The following is a 20306-nucleotide window of genomic DNA, read 5'->3' on the forward strand; positions in this document are numbered from 1 at the left end:
GTATACTTTTATACAAAGCTGCACAACTTTTCTTACATCAATTTTTAGCTATGTCTAGAAATACAACTGCTTAAAAAGAAGGTTGCAAGGTTTTTTTATGGCCTGGCCTTCTAATGCTTACTCAGACTGACTTTCTTGGAAAGTCAGTGAAGTGTTTGAATAATGAGTAAGTAATCTTAGAGGTTATTTCATAAGCTCTTAATCCTCCATACTGTCTGTGTAATTTCTGCGCAAACTCGGTAGGTCAGTCTGGGTCCCAAGGTGCACATTCACACTAGATGTCATACATGATTAAAACTTGAATTTTTATGTTACACGTTTATCTGAAGGTTGGTCGAGTGATGAAAGTCAGGCTACTACTATTGTGAGCCCTTTAGGAATTCACCAGCAACGATCTGTTGGTTGTTCTCACCAGTAGAATCACTCCCCGTAGAAGCACCGCACAGGGTAAAAAGTTTCTCCTAACTTTTCGTCTCAGGTACAGCTAAACCTGTAAGGCAAATGGTGCTACTAGAGATAAAGCAATTTATCCTCTCAGAGCTTCCTGGTCTGTAAGGACTTTCCAAGAACAATGGTAATGGCAGGAAGAGAGGCTGGTAGCAGGCAAGTTTGCAACTGCAGTGCAATTATACTAATCAAGATGTGATTTATACGTGATTTTAGGATCCATAGTTTTCAGTGGCAAAAATAGCTTAAGCTACTGCTATTCCCTTCCTGTTTATTCCCGCCTCAGCAGATGTGCCAGCACAACTGCTTGTGTGGCTGTGCAATCAATGTAATCAGAGAAACAATCCAATTAAGGTAACCTGACCAAAAAAAAAAAAGAAGACAAGGCATGGAATTTTTTTTTTTGCTGGGTTGTTTCTGCAGAATGATTCCCCAATGGAGTTCACTCTCCAGGTGCACAAATGCTTCTGTTGAAACAATAGGAGGAGGGATGGAGTGGGGATGAGCAGCTGAGATTCTATTTCTTTCAAATTTAAAGACCATGTAATGGGCTGCTACTTTGAAAGCTGAATACTCATCAGCTTAAACGTTATATGCTTTAAATTTTATATGTTTAGTAATATACCCCTTATTTCACAAGCCTCACTCTGTAAGTTTGGGAAAGAAACTGAGATGCTTGTGCTTCTGTGCAAGATGCTTCTGACAAATGTTAATTGAAGACACTTGTTCTAATCTCTACAGTAGGGGTAGGACTATTACTGCATTGCCAAGCTGGCAGTGTAGTCTGCTTGGGGAGAGAAGGCCTCCCAAGCATTAGTGGGAACCCTACTACATTTATTCTGTACGTTGTACTAATCTAGAATATCGTTCCGAACTTTGGAAACCCTTTCAAACTCCCAATGGTACTGCTTCATATAAATGTACTGTTCACGTTCAGGACCAGGTAAACTTGCTGTTCAACCTTAGCACCCAAACCCGCAATACCCTTTGTCAGCTGCAATTTATATTCCATGTTGTTACCACTTTTTGTAATAACTATGGGAAGAGTTCCACCTATTTAGAATAAGCAGTTTTGAAAGCAGTTTTACATCCTAATTACTTACAGCTCTGTCTGAAAGTTTTAATGGCAAATTTCATTTGAAATTATTTAAGTATGGCAATCTTTATTTATGGAAATAACACTGCATAGTCTTCTAATAATGCTTTCAAACTTCTAAATGAAGATATGCCTTTTTCACTCCGTTATTTGACAAAATACATAGTCCTACTGCATTGCTATTTATGTATAATAACTATATCAGTCTTGAGCTGGGAAACAAGATGAGGGAAATAGAGATGCTATAATTTTGTGGGTTTGGGGGAATAAGATTGATGTAGCAGCATTAGAGAGAACTTGTTTTCTTCTCAGCTTTTTTTTGTGGTGGGGATTTTTTTTTAATGATCCTGCTTAGAATTAAAATACAAACTTGTGTGTAAATTTTAAAATGCAAATAATGATATGCGTAAAAGAAGTTATATCATTTACATATTACATTACCTTACATATTAAAGGTATACTGTATAGTCTCATTTTTGCAAGATGACATACTAGATCTAAAGACTAAATATAGTTGAAAACGGTAAAATAATAATGCTAACTGATAACAATTCCTCAGTGAGATGGATGAATAAAGTGAAGTTAACAATATGCAATGTGTATTTCAACAGTTCACTGGAACCAACTTTTTTGCATAGTGGTCTTGATTTAACACTGGTGATCTAAATCATAGCACACCACAATGTCAAAACTTCAGAGTCCTTTTAAGTACCTTACGGGAGTTTTAAATAAACGGATGTCAGAATGATTTATAAAACAATTATTCTGTCACTGTAGGAAATAATACAGAAGTTGCTGGAGGACTTGCATGTGTACCATGAAAATTACATTTCAGTTCTGAGATGTCTTCATGTTTTCACGTCTTCTCTTCCGAAGTATCCTTTGGGCAAGCAGGTGACATACTGTTATTCCATCTCAGTGAAACACGTCTTTTTGTTTTTCAAAGTATGACATCTGAAGAAGTATTTATTATCTGTCTTTGTTTTACTATTCTGCTGCTTTGCACCCTACTTCTTAAAAAGGAGACAGATGCTTTCTTGCTATGGGCAGGGGGCAACAGCATGTGGTTTCTTTCATGGCATGGATGATACCTTGTCAGTCAACGGGAAGGGGTTTCCAGGAGGAGGCAGATGCACTATCAGCAAAAGAATCCACACATTGACTTTCCCACATAGGGGATTATTTGTATGCATTGCGAACAATGTATACTCTTCTACTACCTATTAGCTCACTAGTCAAATTCAGATGAAGAGATTGAGTTTTAGCAACCTTCTGTACAGAATAAAATGATAGTAAGGGAACAGTGATAATTGCTCTTAATAGCCATATTGCTCTAATGTCATTAAATCCACCTTCTCATGCTGAGCAATTTCTTCTTGCACGAGAAGAGCAATATATTCTGTGCACGTGCAATTGTCTGTCAGTTCTCAGTGTATTCCACACTGTTATTAGAATCTGTCCCTAACTACAAAATCAGCATGAACTGTCCCAGCATTAGCAAATAAACAGATGTTTTAGCTGGGACATTTGGTTAGAGTTCCTCTTTGTTCTCTGCAGTTATCTTCATCTGAATGTGAGTTGTTTGAAACCTGGTGCAGAGCAACACAGACTCCAGCAACACTAGTAGCTTAGATGTGCAAGATGCTAAATGCTCTCATTTCTTTTGCAATCATTCTGCTTCTCTGGAAAACAAGCTCCAAAGGAATTAGATATTACTTTGGAAAGCTTGTTGTAAGAGTTCCGCATTACTTTGTTTGTAAAACACTTCATCCTTTCTTCACCTTCTGCATAACAGATCAGGGAGCTGCACTGTGCATGTTTGGAAAACCAAGTGTGGGAGACAGAGGAGTATGAGTCATCTCTTCAGCTAGCAAGGTGATTATTATTTTTATTTTTTTTTCCTCATTTTGTTTTAATACCATTGTACACATGGAGAATATCAGTCATCGGTTACTCTGGAACTTAAAGCTGAGGCTATTACCTCTTCACAGCTAGTTTTAGGATTGTTTGCAAGTATAATTGACTGCTGTTTCCATTTTGTCTTTCTACTGTTTTCCGTGAAACTCAACCAGGTTCTAGTATCTCTTGTGCCCTGAGTCATTATGCTGAAACCACTGAGATTACTGTGTGCGAATGAGAACATCAGTTAGGTTTTGTCTTTTAAAGTATGATTGTGTTAGATATTATCAACCAAATTATTAGTTTTAGTTGGCCTAAATTTTAATCTGTCATGAGAATTAGAATCCATTCCAAATGAGTAGCTGAGGCCTTTCTTATTTTTTTTATTTTACTGATTTCTCCCTGCCTCCTTTGTCAAACAGTTTGCACAGGGACTGAGTACATTTTTTTGTGTTATTGTGAGCTGAGGACTTTAGGAGAAGCCTACACTTGTGTTGTCTGTCAGTGTTTAAAGTCATAGAATCATAGAATCATCTAGGTTGGAAGGGACCTTCAAGATCATCTTGTCCAACCATCAACCTAACTCTGACAAAAAAATAAAAATAAAAAAAAATCACTAAACCATGTCCCCCAGCACCATGTCAACTCGTCTTTTGAACACCTCCATGGATGGTGCCTCAACCACTTCCCTGGGCAGCCCATTCCAATGCTTGATAACCCTTTCTGTGTAAAAATTTTTCCTAATATCCAACCTGAACCTCCCCTGGCGCAACTTGAGGTGGTTTCCTCTAGTCCTGTCGCCTGTGACTTGGGAGAAGAGACCGACCCCCCCCCCGGCTACACCCTCCTTTCAGGGAGTTGTGGAGAGCGAGAAGGTCTCCCCTCAGCCTCCTATTCTCCAGGCTGAGGGGGAAAATGGGAAAGTCATCTAAGCAAATTTTCTTACAAGAGGGAACCCTTCAATTGCAATGTTGTAGCTACAGACTTTTAAACGGGCTTTATCATGGGAATTGCCTGTTCCCTGATATTTGGGTTCAGGCAAATAATACAGCGGTTCTGTTGCACAAAGAGCCAATGCAACACCATTGCCATAACTCCCTCTTCAAGAGCCTCTGAGCTTGTGAGGTTTGATGGGTCTGACAGTAAAATTGCGTAGAAAAACCCTGTCAGTGGTGGATGGAAGATAACTTTCTGGGCTCATGTACCCAAGGAAACATACTCGTCAAACCGTACCTTTGCCATACCCAGTGGTTCTTGCGCGTCGCCGCTGCACTATGTTCTTTATCCTCATCCCTCTGAAAGGATTATATGCTTGATTTGTCATTCTGCAGTCTTGCTGCCTTAATTCTTCTCTGACTCTCCTGAATCTTGACAGCACTCAATCACCTATCAACCCTTCCCCACAAATGTGTCATTTTGCTTTTCTATACTGTCTGTTCTGTAATCTCTAATAACTCTTGGCCGTTTCTTCCTCTCCTTTTTCTCCTCCTATGTTTAATTTGCTTTCTTCCACTCTGAATTCATCTGCCTCTTCTCTTGTCTCACAGTTGATGCTGCCGTTGGATTCTGGCTGGTTCTCCCTTTATTCTTATCTGTTCACCTCCCTCCTGCTTTTTTTCTGGTCCTGGCTTCCACTGTGGGAGCTTCTGATAGAAATATAGTGGTCATAGTCATCCCTTTCATAAATAATTTGTCATCTTTTGTTTTTTGTTTCTTTTTTTGTTTGTTTTGGGTTTTTTTTTTTGTGGGGTTATTTGTTTGTTTGGTTTTTGTTTGTTTGGTTTGGGTTTTGTTTTTTTCCTACAGGAATTCTGTCATTTTTCTAACAAAGCTCCTTCAACATGATTCCTTCAAATACTTGGAATTCCAGCTGTGATTATTATTTTTTCAGCTTTTAACTTTTTCTTTACCTCTCTCTTCCATTTTACACCTACTTCCTCTTCTTTCTGCTTTTTCTGCATAGAGTCTTGCTGCTGTCTCTTAGAAGAAAATGATAAAATGTCATCCTTTCCCCTTCTACTCACAATCTTCTTTTTTTTTCCCCCTTTGCTCAGGTATGGAAGTTATTCACTGTTCCTTAATCTCTCTGCCTTCCCAGGGGCCACATGACCTGTTGGTATCCTTATGTTCGCCCTTTCCCATCCCTTATTATTCTTTTCAGTGTTTTTCTGGAGTCTGTCGTTTTTTCCCTTTTATTTAGAAAGTAAAAAATAGAGAAGCTTTTGATCAGCTTATTTTTCAATTTGTTACAAAGTTTCTCTTTTGCCCTTCATGAATTATGTTTGAATGTGGGGTTTTCAGTTGTTGCATTGAGTTTCTTGTGTGGTTGGTTGGTTGTTTCTCTACTTCAGCCTTTCTTCGCACCGGCTTTTATCCCTTCTGCTAAAAGTGCTATGAAGATGGTGCTTCAAGTGATCTAACTCGAACACACAATTTAGACAATAGTTACTCTACTTTAGTTGTCTACGAGTCTAAAAAATATCATGGGGAGACAGGGAGAGCGTGTGAGCTTTAGTTCACATTGGATTAATCCACTCAGAAGAGAGATAAGATGAAGAGATGTTGGAGAGTGTCTCACTTGGTTGGTTATAGGGAGCTGACTGGCTGGGACATCTAGGTCAAGCTTTTAGGTGGCCAAACTTTGAGGACTGTCTGACCTATTGTCTTCTGTCTAGATACTGTACACTGTTTTTGTCTGCTAATCACTGATGCCGTTCATCACATGGTTCATCACACTGCTTCTCACAGTCCTGCCCTGCTGTGACTGTTGTCGTTTTGTTGTTGACCGATCTCTGTCATCACTTCTTCAGATGATTCCCCACTTCAGCATTCAGAAGGAGTTCTTATGGACTTCATCCTGGCTTCCTTTCTTCTCTTTCATAAGCTGTTTCTGGATAATCAGAGATATATTTATTTACTGTCATTGGATGATCTGAGATCTTTAAGATCTCTGCTTTAAGCCTGTCTCCTGACTGAATTAAAATCTTAACCCTGCTCTCTGGTATCTGGCATACCTTGCAGTAATATCAAACCCAAAATGTTGAAAGGGATGCTTTGCTGTTTCCTCATATGTAATAACCATCCTCTTGCCTGTTCTTTGGGTCCTGTAATTCCCCCAAGTTTTTCTAGAACTTGCAAGCTTCTTTTTGAGTAATGACTAAAATAAATTTGATCTTTTCCTTTCACAGCTCTCCAAATCTGGTTATCCTCTCTCCATCTTAGGTGTTTAGTTATTGTGGTATTTTCTCTGGCCTGGAAGAAGGCTGTCTGTTTACCCATTATATTCTACAAGGATAGAAAACATTTTGAAACAGCCTTTTTGTGTGGTCAAGGTCACCCTTTCTGTTGTTAACTCCTAACGCTTTTCTGTACAAAACGAGTGTTTCTGAAGGCAAACAAAAATCTGAGTTGCAAAAATCCACAACCCTGAATCAGATAAACTGAAATTTCAAATTCTAGGCTTTACTGGCGTTTAGAGTCAACTGCCAGTTAGAAGCTAGAGCTTAAATTGCAGTTCCCTCTCCAGACATCCATAAAGCTTCGCCGGCCTCTTCTAATTTCTTCCTTACGTCTCTCTCAGTCAATGTTTAGGGAGCTGATACAGAGACCCACTGCCTGATGCCCCGATCACCATCGTTTCATTCTTTTATCATGCTCCCCTTTTTGTGCATTTCTGCTTTTTGTGACTTCTAAAATCCTTTAACTAATGACACCTTTGTTTAGTATTTTTGTATTAGCATCTTTGTTTTGTATGAGGCAAAGCAAAACTACAAGAATAGGCTGGGAAGGGCTCCTGGTACCAGCGGGTATTACACGTGTGATTGTTCAGGACCAGGGTGTTTAGCAATGGGAAACTCTCACACTGCATAAAAAAAAGTTACATGCACGCGTCATGGTACTGGCTTGATGCAATGACTGCAATTCTGGATTTCATTTATGGATATTTGCAATGATTTGCTTTTGACATCTTTTTAAATGAAGATTCTGAGGCTGAGCAGCACTTGGGACCATTTATAAAATGCCCTAATACGTAATTAAAAGTAAATGCTAGGCTGGAGGTTTGGCCAGATGGTTTCAAGAGGTTCCTTCCAGCCTAAATGATCTTGGGATTCTAGTGGTGGTTGGGTTTATAACAATTAAATACAGAAAACAGCAATTTGGATTTTGTTCGAGAATCCTTCTGAATCACAGAGAATAATGGATTTTGTGGATGTGTGAATACATGCTAATCTGATACTTTTTTACCATTTCATTTCCCATTTTTGGGCATGAGTTATGAACTCTACCATACTTTTTTTTTTTATCTGATTCATAGATGATCAGAAAAGTTTTCATTGTCAGTTTTGCGGGAAAATGTGACAGACATCTATCCAATTTGATTTGTTTCTTTCTGTTAATGGCAACAAGGAAAAAACTTGACTGTACTGCAAGACTGAATGGCTTGAAATCTTGCAGGTTTTCTCTTTTAAAAGGAGTTTTTCAAATTATTTTTTATCTTTTTTTTTTTTTTTCCAACTAAGAACATTGAAAGCTGTTTCATCATTCTGCGTTTCAACTTCAGCCAACAATTGTGTCTTTTAGGATGTTGAATAAGTCTGATTTGGTAACCATGCTTCAACAATGTGTGGAAATTTTTGTGTCATCTTCTGGAAAGGAGTTTGATAAGACAGTAGAGAAGTTGAAGGAGTTCTTGACCCAGTTTCAGAAACTAGAAGGTGGGTGTGTACCATCATACATTCCACTGCAGATTATAATTTAAGCTGTTTTACAATCTAACCAGTGGGTATCGTTTTCCCTGGTCATTCCTGTCATTGTATCAAACCGTCAGATACAGATTTTCAGGATATTTTTTTAAATATATACATAAAATTAGGGAATGTTTGTATTCTTTATTGGTATGTGGCTCATGCTTTTTATAACATGGGAGAGTGATGCAAGATAAGAAATTGGACAGATCAGCAAACATTACTCGCTAAATCTGTCATACGTTTATTTTGAGACTCTTACCGGATGTTGCAATCATTAACAACATTTAACAAATAAAAACAGATATTGAAAGATAAATAGGAGCAGACTTCCTTATGACGTGGTATTTAATCCAAATTATATAGAGCGTTCTTTCACCAGAGCCTTCAGTTAAATTCCTATAAGGGCTAGGACACGAAGTGCCAGTTGTCAGGGCTCTGCTGACATGCTGTAACTTGTCAGGCCCATATATTGGATTGCTTATGGCAGAGGACATACTTGAAAGTTTAATAAGGCAAATGAGAGCAGCCTTCCATCTTTCAGAGGCAGGTTTACAGAAACTGCCCTATTTATTCCTTCTGAAATAGGAATAGAACATATTCCAACATCCTTCTGGAATAGGAATTTCCTTGCTTCCCCTGAACTACGGAGAAGTGCTCCCCTATGATTCCCTTTTGAAGATGAAGTGCTCATCATCTGGTCTGTTTTATGCATATTAAGTTCATTATCAGTGTGGTTACTACCCAGCATTTTGACAAGTAGGGAGTAAATCGCCAAACGCAGGCTAATATTAATTTAAGCAGTCATGGAACGCTCTAGGATTAACTGAGGCTTGTTTGGAAGAACTGGCTCTTGCTTGTACCATGTATTTTTGAATAGATGTAATAACAGCAGGGCTGTGGGAAAGGAAAGAGGTGATCACTTTGAAAAAGCTGAAGATACCAGCACTGAAGATTCTGAACTGTGATGGAAAACCTAAAGGTTCATCTAGTTTGGAAAAAAAAAAAAAAAAAAAAAGAATTGAAGCAAAGGTCTTTAAAGAAGTTGGATTTTTACCTTTAGGGAATAAATAAAAAAAAAACAACTCTGGGAATTGAAGGACATGCAGAACTATAAAACAAAAAAAGGCAGTATTTATTTTCAGTTAGGATTTGAAGATGTTTTTAAAGCAGAGAAGGTCTAACGAATCTATGAATGAGCTTACTTTGTTTTCAGAGTGGATTTAAGATATAATGAAAATGAGAGAAGGGGAAGTTAAGATAAACTTAACATGAATAGGTTGCTGAGTTAGGTGACTTCTTCCTGTATGCTTCTGTGATAGTTTTGATCTTCAGCAGGAGTTTTCAGAAGTCTGCCAGAAATGTTATGTGCCCAAATCTCCCACAGAGCCCTTAGAGTGAAAGGATAGTCCCAAAATTTTTTAACAACAACTAAGTCCATCTTCCCGACTGCTTAATGAACTGGAAAAAATAAAAACATGAAGCTTGAGGAAACAAAATATCTTTATGTTCAGGCTATTTCGAGCAGAAGGATTTGATTAAAAAATATCTCAAAATGTATCGGCGTAGTAGTGGAGAGAGGAAGTTCTTTGTTTTGAAGCCTTCAACACAAGTACAAATGTCCACAGGGCACTGGAAAATACCAGCTCATTCTATGTAGGTCACCAGAAAGCTTTTCTATTTCATGATTGGAGCTTTACGTGTGATCTGTAGGTGGAATCTCCATCTTATTACCATCTTCATAAGTAAGGCAAGAAATCTAGCTACCTTTTGTTTTGATTTCAATTATCACTCATCCTGGCGTTGACTGTGCCTTTGGAGTTTTTGCTCCAAAGGAATGACACAAGAAGAATGACACAAGCAGAATTCAGGTGATGTGCGAGGCTTACGCTGGATCTTTGCTCAGAGCGGAATTGCTTTGGTTACTTAATTGTTGTTGGTTAATCCGCACTGCAGACTTCTTTGTTAACGAGCTTTTACAAGGTGCAAGAGCCAAAAGCTGCCTGTGTTTGGGTCTCAGTGAACCAGTATCTAAACACATCAGATTGCTTGGGTTAGGGGGTTTATTTAGGTAGACAGGAAAAGTTTAGCCCACGTATCAAACTTTAGTTTTGTTCTAGAAGCAGAAGCTTTCCAAGAACAAGATGTGTCCGTATCGTCACAAAAGGAGCTCCAGAAGAAGACAGACCTCTATCATCTTCAGAAGGTCAGGCCTGAGTAGGCTTTGCTGACTAGTTCCTTCACTGAATCGTTTAAGGTGCAATAGTTCTTCCCGGCTTGCTGGAGCCCTGCATATAAAGGCTGTGTATAAGTAACTCTTCTTAAAAATGAATGAATAAGTACCAACTATGTGTATCAGGCCCACCTGAGGCATAGAAAACGATAGAAAATATCATAAACTAGGATTTCAAAATGCAAATTAGGGATTTTTTTCTTATTTAACTTGCAAATTACATGTTCTGACTAACACGTATTTCTTTGAATTTCCTAAACTCCTACCAGTTTGAGAACTGACTACACTGGCCTAAATAAAAATAACTGCATGATCACACTCTCAAACCTCATCAGTGAAGACATGCCAGCAAAAATTGATTACGTGTTAAGCACATAGATTGTGTTCTCCAGAAAATAACTACCTCCCATATAGTTTTATGCACCACTTTTTTGTTTTTTAAAGACCTTGTTGGAGCTGAAGGAATCGAGGAGGTCTAAGAAACTGACAAAGTTTGAAATGCTTCGGTTTGAAGTTGTTGACTATATAGACAGTCTCGTAAGGTGAGCTTTCCTCTTTTTATCTTCCTGCAGTAGTTTTCCAACAGAAATTTTGCTAACACATTAATCTTGGCAAAATCGTGTCTTGGGGCTTACAGTATGAAGCAGACTTTTTTTTCCCTTCCTGTTCTTTCTTTGAGGGCTCTAAAAATAATATTATTTTTTTTAAAAAAAAAAAATCTCTTTTTCCATGGATTAGTAGAAGTAATTGGCACACAAATTGACCAACTTATTTTAGCTACAGAAAAAAGTTGAAGGAGGACTGTGGTAAAATAAAGTCAGGAGTTTTTATCCTAATCTTTGCTGATCTGTTCTAGTTATGAAACTGTACAGATGCCGAGTGTGATATCCTATCCATTTTGGGAACTGTTTTGGGGAGCAAGGCGTAGCAGATAGGGTTTTGGAGGCAGGTCTGTAGCAGAAAATGTGAAAGGCTTGGGCTGGGGGAAGAGGTGAAGGCATTTTAATTATAGACCTTTGGGGTGAGGGGGAGGCAGAGAAGCTAACGGTATGACTGTGCCAAGAAAAAAGCTTCAAATATGAAGACAAAGGTGAGCAGAAAGAAGCTCATCAGGAGGCCTGGAGTTGGATAAGCGTGATCTGTGGAGTAGGGTACATGACTGGTGTTAGCATTTCAGCTGCTGCCCTTAGTTTTTAATTTGTCAGTGGCCCAGCCAGAGTTCTACACTAAATCCATTAGATGTAGAGTTGGTAAGAACTTACTTCCCTGCTTAAAAGTTGATTTCGGCACCATTCATCTTGTTTTTTCAGAGATTTGTCAGTACTGGTTGGGAAACATACGTTCTTGTAGTCTCTGATTGCTGTAGGCTTCTGTTGTTTTCCTTAAGGTAAAGGTTGTATCTCCCCTCCCTTCCCCCATACCTCGTGTGGCTTTTTTCAGAAATTACCTTGTTCCTGCAGACCACAAGACTCTGCACGAGATAGTGTATTTCAACACAGCCAGCGTTCTCCGGGAGCACCTGAACGCTGCCCCGAGGATTGCACTTCATACAGCTTTAAATAACCCCTACTGGTACCTGAAGGTAAGAAACAAGCGAGTTGGTGGTGGCGCTGGAGCCGTTTCTGAAGGCTCCGCGTAAGGGTGATGTGTAAAGGCTCAGTTTTGCTGTTTCACGGAGCCTGGCACACGTTCAGCTGTTTTGCAGAGAACCAACAAGCTAGTGTTGATAAGAACAGGGGACTTCGCAAAGAGCTAAGGAACCCGTCTGGCTGAAATAAAGCAGCTAATTATGGAAAGAGTTCTATTTGGGGAATTCATTTTCCAGAGCCTGTTCTGGATCATGATTTTTTCTTTCTTCTGTAGACGTAGCAGAAAAGTCATTTTGTTGCCCATTACAAACGGGATGACACTTGTCCATGGGGAAAAAAAGTACAGTGTCTGTGGCTCTTTCCAGAGACTTCCTTTACAGGGTTAGTGCTTATTCCTCACAGTGTAGACTTGCTGTGAGGTGAAGGCTCTGTTCAGGTGGAGAGACGACATTAACAGTAGCTTAAATACAGCATATTTAAAGGAATCCTTCCTTTATCTTTTCACATCTATTTTAATATCTGTTGTGTGTTAAAATCGTATCTTTTCCAAGTCCAAGAAAAAGTTTGTCATTGATTCTATTAGTTAACCCTGCCCTTTTCTAGAGAAGAAAAGCAGCCCCTTTTCCACTTCTTTCATAAATCAAACTCATGGGATGACCCAAAGAAAGAAATAGAGCGGGATTTGGAAAAAGGAGTGAACAAACATTCCATTGTTTTGTCCTTGGTTATAGATGCTGCTTGGAGTTATCCTCATGCCCTAACATTTCCCTTCAAAAATGTGATTATAGTTCTGAAGAAAACATTGATTGGAGCTGTATCTGAGTGATTCTATGTTACTGGAGTCCAAGCCAACACGTATCAGGAATCATACTTGATAAAGATCAGTCTTTGAAATGTATGGCCCAATTCGTGTTGGGTTTGTTGGCCTCCTGCCTCTATCTGAGGGAGGGTTGTCAGTTTTGCTGTGCGCAGGAGTTACTTCTAAAACCACTTAAAGAGCTTATTTTTGAAAACAGTAGTTAGCCAGTGGGCTCCCATTAAAGAGGCCTAATATAAACCTCAGTGATTTATGTTTTTAGCGAATCTGTAAAAATATAGATTAGGAGAGACAGCAAAATGCTGATGTATTTAGTAAGTATTCTCTTTGATGAGTTGACGGGATTTAAAGCCCTCTGTCATCCTGCACTTTGTTCTTTGACATACTTTAATGTATTTCCGATGTTTTCTGAGTAGACTGTGAAGGTTTGGCGTAGTTTCTAACAGCAGCAGTATTGGCCAAGTACCTCGCTTGGCATTTTAATCCGTGTGAGTCAAAGAAATATTTTTTTTTTCTTAGTTGTATCCATGACTTCTGCATTGGCTTGTGCTTTCCTGGGCCATGACCAGAGCAAAGTTCTCTAGAGCTGTTCCTTCCAGAAGCCTAGGACAGAAAAGGATCTGCTTCAGTGGAGTACCAGCAAATGATTAATATATGATGCATTTCTTACAGGAATCCACTCCAGTTGTTTATTTAGCAAAGCGTGAAACAAGGGTCATGCTTATCCTGGAAAAAAAAAAAAAAAAAAAAAACACACCACAAAAAAAAGTGTAATTCTGTTTTCACTGATCCCTTGAAAATTCAACGAGTTGTAGCTTGGAATACCAGCAAGGCACTGCTTAGTGTTGTGTCAGCACAAGGCCATCTGATTTTGGATCTTCCTGGGGTTTAGATGGTCACACAAGTTTTGTTCTTGGCCTTGGGTAAGAAGGGTGATTTTTCACCTTGATCTCAAGGAATGAGCCCTGTTACCCATGAAGATACTTGGATCCCTATGAAATGAAAATCCTCCAGTTGCAATCAGCTGCCGTATCAGGGAAAGGGGATACCAGCATTTGGTCCTCAGGAAAGGTAGTGATGTTGATTCCAGAGCACGATACAAGTCTGTCCTCTGTCTAAGCCTCTGGGGACAGGGTCAAGCAAGAGAAGCCCCTCATCAGTGGTGTTCTGGGTTGTTCCCACTCCCACGCTCTTCTCTTTCTGAAACAGCAACTCTGTGCTGTACAGGCGGTTTCACAACTGGCTGCTGGTTCTAGGGCAGCTTCCTGCTTGTCAGTCTCGTTATTTCCTCTGGGGGCCGACGTGTGTGCTGCCGCCTCAGGAAGCTGAGGTTTCCCCGCACGCAGCTGCAGCTCCCTCCCGCTATGGCCTAATTATCACAAATGAGGCTGAATTCTGGCAGGGACCCTGCAGTGTCAATCAGTAATCATAGAATGGTTAGAGTTGGAAGGGACCTTAAAGATCATTGAGCTCCAACCCCCTGCCCTGGGCAGGGACACCTCCCACCAGACCAGGTTGCTCAAAGCCCCATCCAGCCTGGCCTTGAACCCCTCCAGGGATGGGGCAGCCACAGCTTCTCTGGGCAACCTGTTCCAGTGCCTCACCACCCTCACAGGAAAGAATTTCTTCCTAATATCTATCTAAATCTCCCCTCTTACAGTTTAAAACCGTTATCCCTCCATATATATAGCGCTGGGACTGTTTAGTAGCTGGGACTGTTTAGTATGAGGAAGAGGAGGCTGAGGGGAGACCTCATCACTCTCTACAACTACTTGAAAGGACACTGTAGAGAGGTTGGTCCTGGTCTCCGCACAGGTGACTAATGACAGAACGAGAGGGAATGGCTTCAAGCTCCAACAGGGTAGGTTTAGACTGAACATTAGGAAAGAATTTTTCACAGAAAGAGTGGTCGGGCATTGGAATAGGCTGCCCAGGGAGGGGGTTGAGTCACCATCCCTGGGTGTGTTTAAGAGACATTTAGATGTGGTGTTGGGGGAGAACTTTGTAGTGTAGGGTAGATGGTTGGACTCAATGATCCCAAGGGTCTCTTCCAAGCTAGACGATTCTATGATTCTATAATATTACCATTAATATCTTTCCTGGATCATTCTCGGCACTTACATGTGGTCTAGCTAGATATTAATTTCTACAGATAACCTGTTTCAGGGGAGTGTGGTTGCTCTAGAAGTTCCATCCTCTCTTGTTTGTGATAACTCTTCTGGCTTTAAGATTAGAAAATCAGTGCAAAGTGTCCAGCAACGCCAGAGTCGGCACATGGGCGAGTGGTAGGAAGTCACAGGGGAGCAGAGGGGAAAGGAGACGGGTATGGGTTTATCCCTCCGTGCAGTGGGGAGCCGCTGGATCAGCCAGGAGGTGTACCTTCACCTCTGCCAGTTAGTAACATGGTAGTATTATTTTAAACTATTATGGTAAAATCCTGAATTATAGTCTGGTAAATTAATGTCTGGATTGTAACATTTGGAAGGGTTAAACACATTAGTCTGAATTTATCTGGAGACCATCTGGACTGAACTGACAGACATTAACCTAAATGTCTGCAGCTTTTGAGTTCCTCATACAGGAGAAATAAACTTGAAAATCGTTAGGCTTTCTGGGAATTGTGAAATGTCTCTTAAGTGCTACAGCCAAACTGAATCGGTCTGACAAACTGCAGGGATTGAGACCTATGAAAGGTAAACTACAGATTCTTAAGCAGAGCTATATTCTTTGTCCAACCTTCTTTCCTATCTTGAAAAGCGTTTATTTATGAAGGTATCATTCCTAGGGCTTTATAGACTTTCCAAAAGTAACCTGCATATTTTACAAGCATATAAAAGCTAGTAAAATATGCAGTTTTAGAAAAAAATCCCATGAACTGCAAGGAATGACCAGTGCTTGTTTTCACGCTAAGAGAACTGGCTTCTTAGAGTGCATGAAACTGAAAACTGGGGAAAAAAAATCATGAACCGATACAAAATGTTGTAAACTTCTGCAGCTCTAGAGACCTTTGCCTCTGCCTCAAGTGGCTTTTTTACTTTGCAAGTAAATGGTTCAGTGCCGATGACCTGAATTTCTTGACATATAATTGTAAGGAATCAGATTTTTGCCTTTATAGGTGCCGAGTTTCAAGCCGGAGAAAAATGATTGCTATGTTTCAAAGATAAAACTCTGTGATGAAAGAAGCAATTTTGCTTTTTAGTACGTCTGACAGATCTATACTGAGGCTTCCTCTTTCCTTTTGGGGGGAAAGGACACTTTTCTGGTTTCTATATCGTGTGGTCTGAGGCAAATCGCGACTAGTTGCTTTTCCTGAATCCACAGAAGGGAGTATTTCTCTCTGATACGTAAATAGAACTAGCGAAAGAATTGGGGAAAAGCCTAATCAGATAATCACTCGTTAAAGCAGAGACTGCATAAATCTATAAAATTGTAGAAGGAGCAGGAGTGAAGTAGCTGTTGTGGTTTTTGTTTGTTTTTTGGGTTTTTTTTAATGGATTTTTATTTTATTTTCCTGAGGGTTTGGCTTTTGGTTTTTTTCTTTGTACCATCAACTTGCCATTAAACACACAAACAGTAAACATTTGGTTAAAATACCTAACGTGAATTTTCTGAAATAATACCTAGCCCTGAAAATCGTTCAAGGTTAAAAACTGATGGAAGTTACTACCTTTGTTTTTTATCAGAATCAAGCTTTGAAAAGTGACGGAGGAAGCATCTCTAATAAAGTCCCGGACATATGCATAGTCTATAAGCTTCATTTGGAGTGTGGCAGATTGATTAATCTCGTGGATTGGTTAGAGGTATGTGACGATGCAAACGGTGCCTTTACCCGCTTTCAGTGTTCTGATTTATCTTTTTGCTGCACGTCTGCTTTTCTTCAGTGCCCCTTTGCAACAGCTTAAATCCTTGCCCACCTCGGTCCCTCCTGTGCAAGAACGCGCAGTAACTGCAGTCACCACCCTACAGTCTTCCTCTGACTACTGTAAATCATTTATTTCCAGCATCGTTACTCTGTGATGAAAATCTTTTGCTTCTGCTTCTATTTTATGCTTGGCAGAGATCAGATTTTATGCTTCACAAAGTTACCCTTTTTCCCCCCTTTAAGTGTTCTGTGATGCTTTTATGGAAACAGGCAAGCACTGCTCCTTGGCGAGTGCAGGGTTCTTGGAGAAAATCCTTATGCAAGGGAAGAGCAAAGGTCTTTCCAGTCTCACACTGGGACCAAAAGCAGAGAGAGTATAACAAGAAAACATACATTAATATAGAATCATAGAATTGTCTAGGTTGGAAGGGACCTTTAAGATCATCTAGTCCAACCATCAACCTAACTCTGATAAAAACCATCACTAAACCATGTCACTAAGCACCTCATCTACCCGTCTTTTGAGTACCTCCAGGGATGGTGCCTCAACCCCTTCCCTGGGCAGCCCATTCCAAGGCTTAATAACCCTTTCTGTGTAAAAATTTTTCCTAATATCCAATCTGAACCTCCCCTGGCACAACTTGAGGCCATTTCCTCTTGTCCTGTCGCCTGTGACTTGGGAGAAGAGACCGACCCCCGCCTCTCTACACCCTCCTTTCAGGGAGTTGTGGAGAGCGACAAGGTCTCCCCTCAGCCTCCTTTTCTCCAGGCTGAACACCCCCAGCTCCCTCAGCCTCTCCTCATAAGACTTATTCTCCAGACCCCTCACCAGCTTCGTTGCCCTCCTCTGGACATTCTCCAGCACCTCATTGTCTTTCCTGTGGGAAGGGGCCCAAAACTGACACAGGACTGGAGGTGGGGCCTCACCAGTGCCCAGTACAGGGGGACCATCACCTCCCGAGTCCTACTCACCACGCTGTTCCTGATACAGGCCAGGATGCTGTTAGCCTTCTTGGCCACCTGGGCACACTCCTGGCTCATGTTCAGTCGACAGTTCAGACCAACACCCCCAGGTCCTTTTCTGCCAGGCAGCTGTGATACATTCTCCAAAACTCCATAGCTAACAACTGTTTTAGCTCTGAAGTTCCCTAAGCTGGAATGGTTTACTGGTTTTTGTAAGCCTACCTGGATTATGTTACCAATATAACTTTTTAGCACCCACAGCATCCTCTGGCCAGAAATTCAGTAGCTCAACTACATGCAGCGCAGAGGACACTCCTTGTACTTGTTCGGAGTATGTTTTGTTTGCTGCTGCCTTGTTTGTGTATTGGAAATAAAAGTGGACAGAAGATTCCAACCCAGGCTCTTGCTGTCCCTCAGTTTCATAGATTTCTTCACAGCCAACTCTCTCTTTTGTTTTTCCAGAATGTTTTTCAGTTCTGTATTTTTTCTGAGAATGAGTCAGGGCCCAGAACTGTTTTGGGATTTAAAATGCAGGCACACAAGTTCATGGAGTGATGTCTCTCATTCTGCATTCCTGCCATGGTAATATGTAACCTCGCTCGCTCTTTTGGTTGCTGCTGAACTGACATTCTCCCGGAGTTACCATTCCACGATCTCATTCCTCCCAAGTGACAGTCATCAGCTTGGAGCTCATCATTTTATATGCAGCTCTGTCTGTCCGTGACGTGTTAAATCTGTGCTGCTTTTCCCTTTCTAGGCTTTCTCAACTGTGGTGATGGCAGCTGAGGGACCAAACACAGATGCAGCTTCCTCAGACCAGGTGGATGATGTTATCCAGTATCCTTTCTTATTTCTCTCAGGTTTTACATTCAAACGCTTACAGGATTAATGAACCAGGATTTTAAAAAACACAGCTTCAGGTGCACTGGTAACTAATTCCAGAAAAATAAGATGAATAGTTTAAACAGGCTTTTAAGGTACTGAAAACGTCACAGAAATAGATCAGCTGAAGTAGTTGGGCTGGAGGCGGTGAGAGTAGAGAGCAGCTTTTGTCCAGGGGAGGTCTTTGGGTCTCAAACAGAACCAACAATCCCTAAAACAAGCTGAATCTATTCTACTTGTTTAAATCATCTGAGACTTGGTGCAGCTGCTCTGTAGGGGAAGAGCATTCCTGGGGAACAGATGACAGGGGAGCTGTGACCTAGAGAGCAGATGGAGACACGGTAGTTTATGTGGAAGATGGAAGCAGTGGCAGAGGAAATGCTTACAAAAGTGATCTCTCTGTAGAAGGCACAAGTTCTAGGACCTTAGAGCTGAGAACTTTGGTTCCCACAAAACATTTTGCTTCTCACTTTGTCCTGATTCTTAAGCGAGGTCTGCAAAATATTTGAAGGATGAGCATTAGAACCAAAACTCGTGGCTACAACAATCGTGCTGCCACAGAGAAGAGATGAATAGTTGTACAAAAGGAGGCTTAACTACAGGAAGAATATCTACATGCTCCAGTACTACACCTAGCTCTCCTTTATTGTAAGGCCTTTCCTTTTTTACAAGCTTCACTGGTAATACAAAACTAAGTTCTCTATTTAACTCAAGGATATATATATATATATATATATATATATATATATATATATATATATATGTATATATATATATAGAGAGCGAGCTGTGTGTCAGGAAGGCAGCAAGAAACATTAGTGAACAGCGAGTAAAGAAAAAGTGATGCTGTTTAATGAAACCTTAAAAAAAAACAACCCTCTATAATTATCTATCTTCCCATTTTTTTTTTTGTCATGGGGCATGAAAGTATAAATTCTTTCTTCTGAGAGACTACAAAATCGGTATCTTTGTTGGCTTTAAGCTTCTCCCAGCAGTGGGGAAAGGAACTCTGCCTTCGTTGCCACACTGTACGCATGTAGCTAAAGAAATACTGATGAGATTGAAGACTTGCTCTGCCCTTATTTCTAACAATTTTAGTGTTTAACACAGCATTTTGTGTCATCTGTGCTTACTGTGACTTAGAAGTCTTCCCCTCAGAGAGAGAACGGTGTCTCCATCAGCGAGTGTCATAAAAAACACACTCAGTTTCCTTTACTGACGCGTCCAGTGCTCGTTTTATTCGAGCTGTTTCCGAACTGGAGCTCTTGGGCTTCATAAAGCCCAGCAAGCAGAAAACCGACCACGTGGCAAGGCTGACATGGGGAGGCTGTTAATGTGCCAGCCAGATCTTAATAAACCTGTTCTTTCTAACCTTGTGCAATGGCCGTGTTCCCACTAAACCAGTCCTGGCTCACTTTGAGCACTGACTCAAAGTCAACGAGGACTGAGCGGCGACAGATCCGCTCCGAGGGCCTGGATAGACTCGAATAGCGATGTTGGGTTTTCATACTCAGCCTCCCTCACGGTAATGCTCATGGTCCAAATACTGTAGCGCTGTGCCAGTTTTAATCTTCTTTGGTGTGTGATATTTAACACTATAGTGATATATTTCAGGCTAGGAAGCCAAAGGGACAACGCTGGCTGTGTAAGCTACAGAAGCCATGAAGCAGCTTTATTAACTTGCTTATAAGCCGACAGGATTTGAGTCATCATTATGAAATGCCTTCCAGATCCTCGAACTACAGATTTAAAAATAAATAAAACCAGTATGCT

The 20306-nt window shown here is 40.4% G+C and overlaps 1 protein-coding gene across 3 annotated transcripts in view; it reads left to right on the top strand.

The window, feature by feature from the left end:
• ORC3 (origin recognition complex subunit 3) overlaps positions 1-20306 on the top strand; it is a 37929-nt gene extending 17623 nt beyond the window's left edge. Inside the window, exons 12-20 of one of the 3 annotated variants that reach the window (XM_074150110.1) lie at positions 2321-2437; positions 3339-3418; positions 8024-8157; positions 10308-10393; positions 10865-10962; positions 11861-12002; positions 16510-16626; positions 18409-18488; positions 19762-20305. In XM_074150110.1, coding sequence (XP_074006211.1) covers positions 2321-2437; positions 3339-3418; positions 8024-8157; positions 10308-10393; positions 10865-10962; positions 11861-12002; positions 16510-16626; positions 18409-18488; positions 19762-19867 — 960 coding nt within the window. In that variant the 3' untranslated portion in view covers positions 19868-20305. Of the gene's footprint in view, positions 1-2320; positions 2438-3338; positions 3419-8023; positions 8158-10307; positions 10394-10864; positions 10963-11860; positions 12003-16509; positions 16627-18408; positions 18489-19761 lie in introns of all 3 variants that reach the window. The other 2 variants (XM_074150112.1, XM_074150111.1) reach the window with 2 other exon arrangements.

This window comes from Numenius arquata, chromosome 7 (assembly GCF_964106895.1).
Source record: "Numenius arquata chromosome 7, bNumArq3.hap1.1, whole genome shotgun sequence".
Classification (NCBI taxonomy): Eukaryota; Metazoa; Chordata; class Aves; order Charadriiformes; family Scolopacidae; genus Numenius; species Numenius arquata.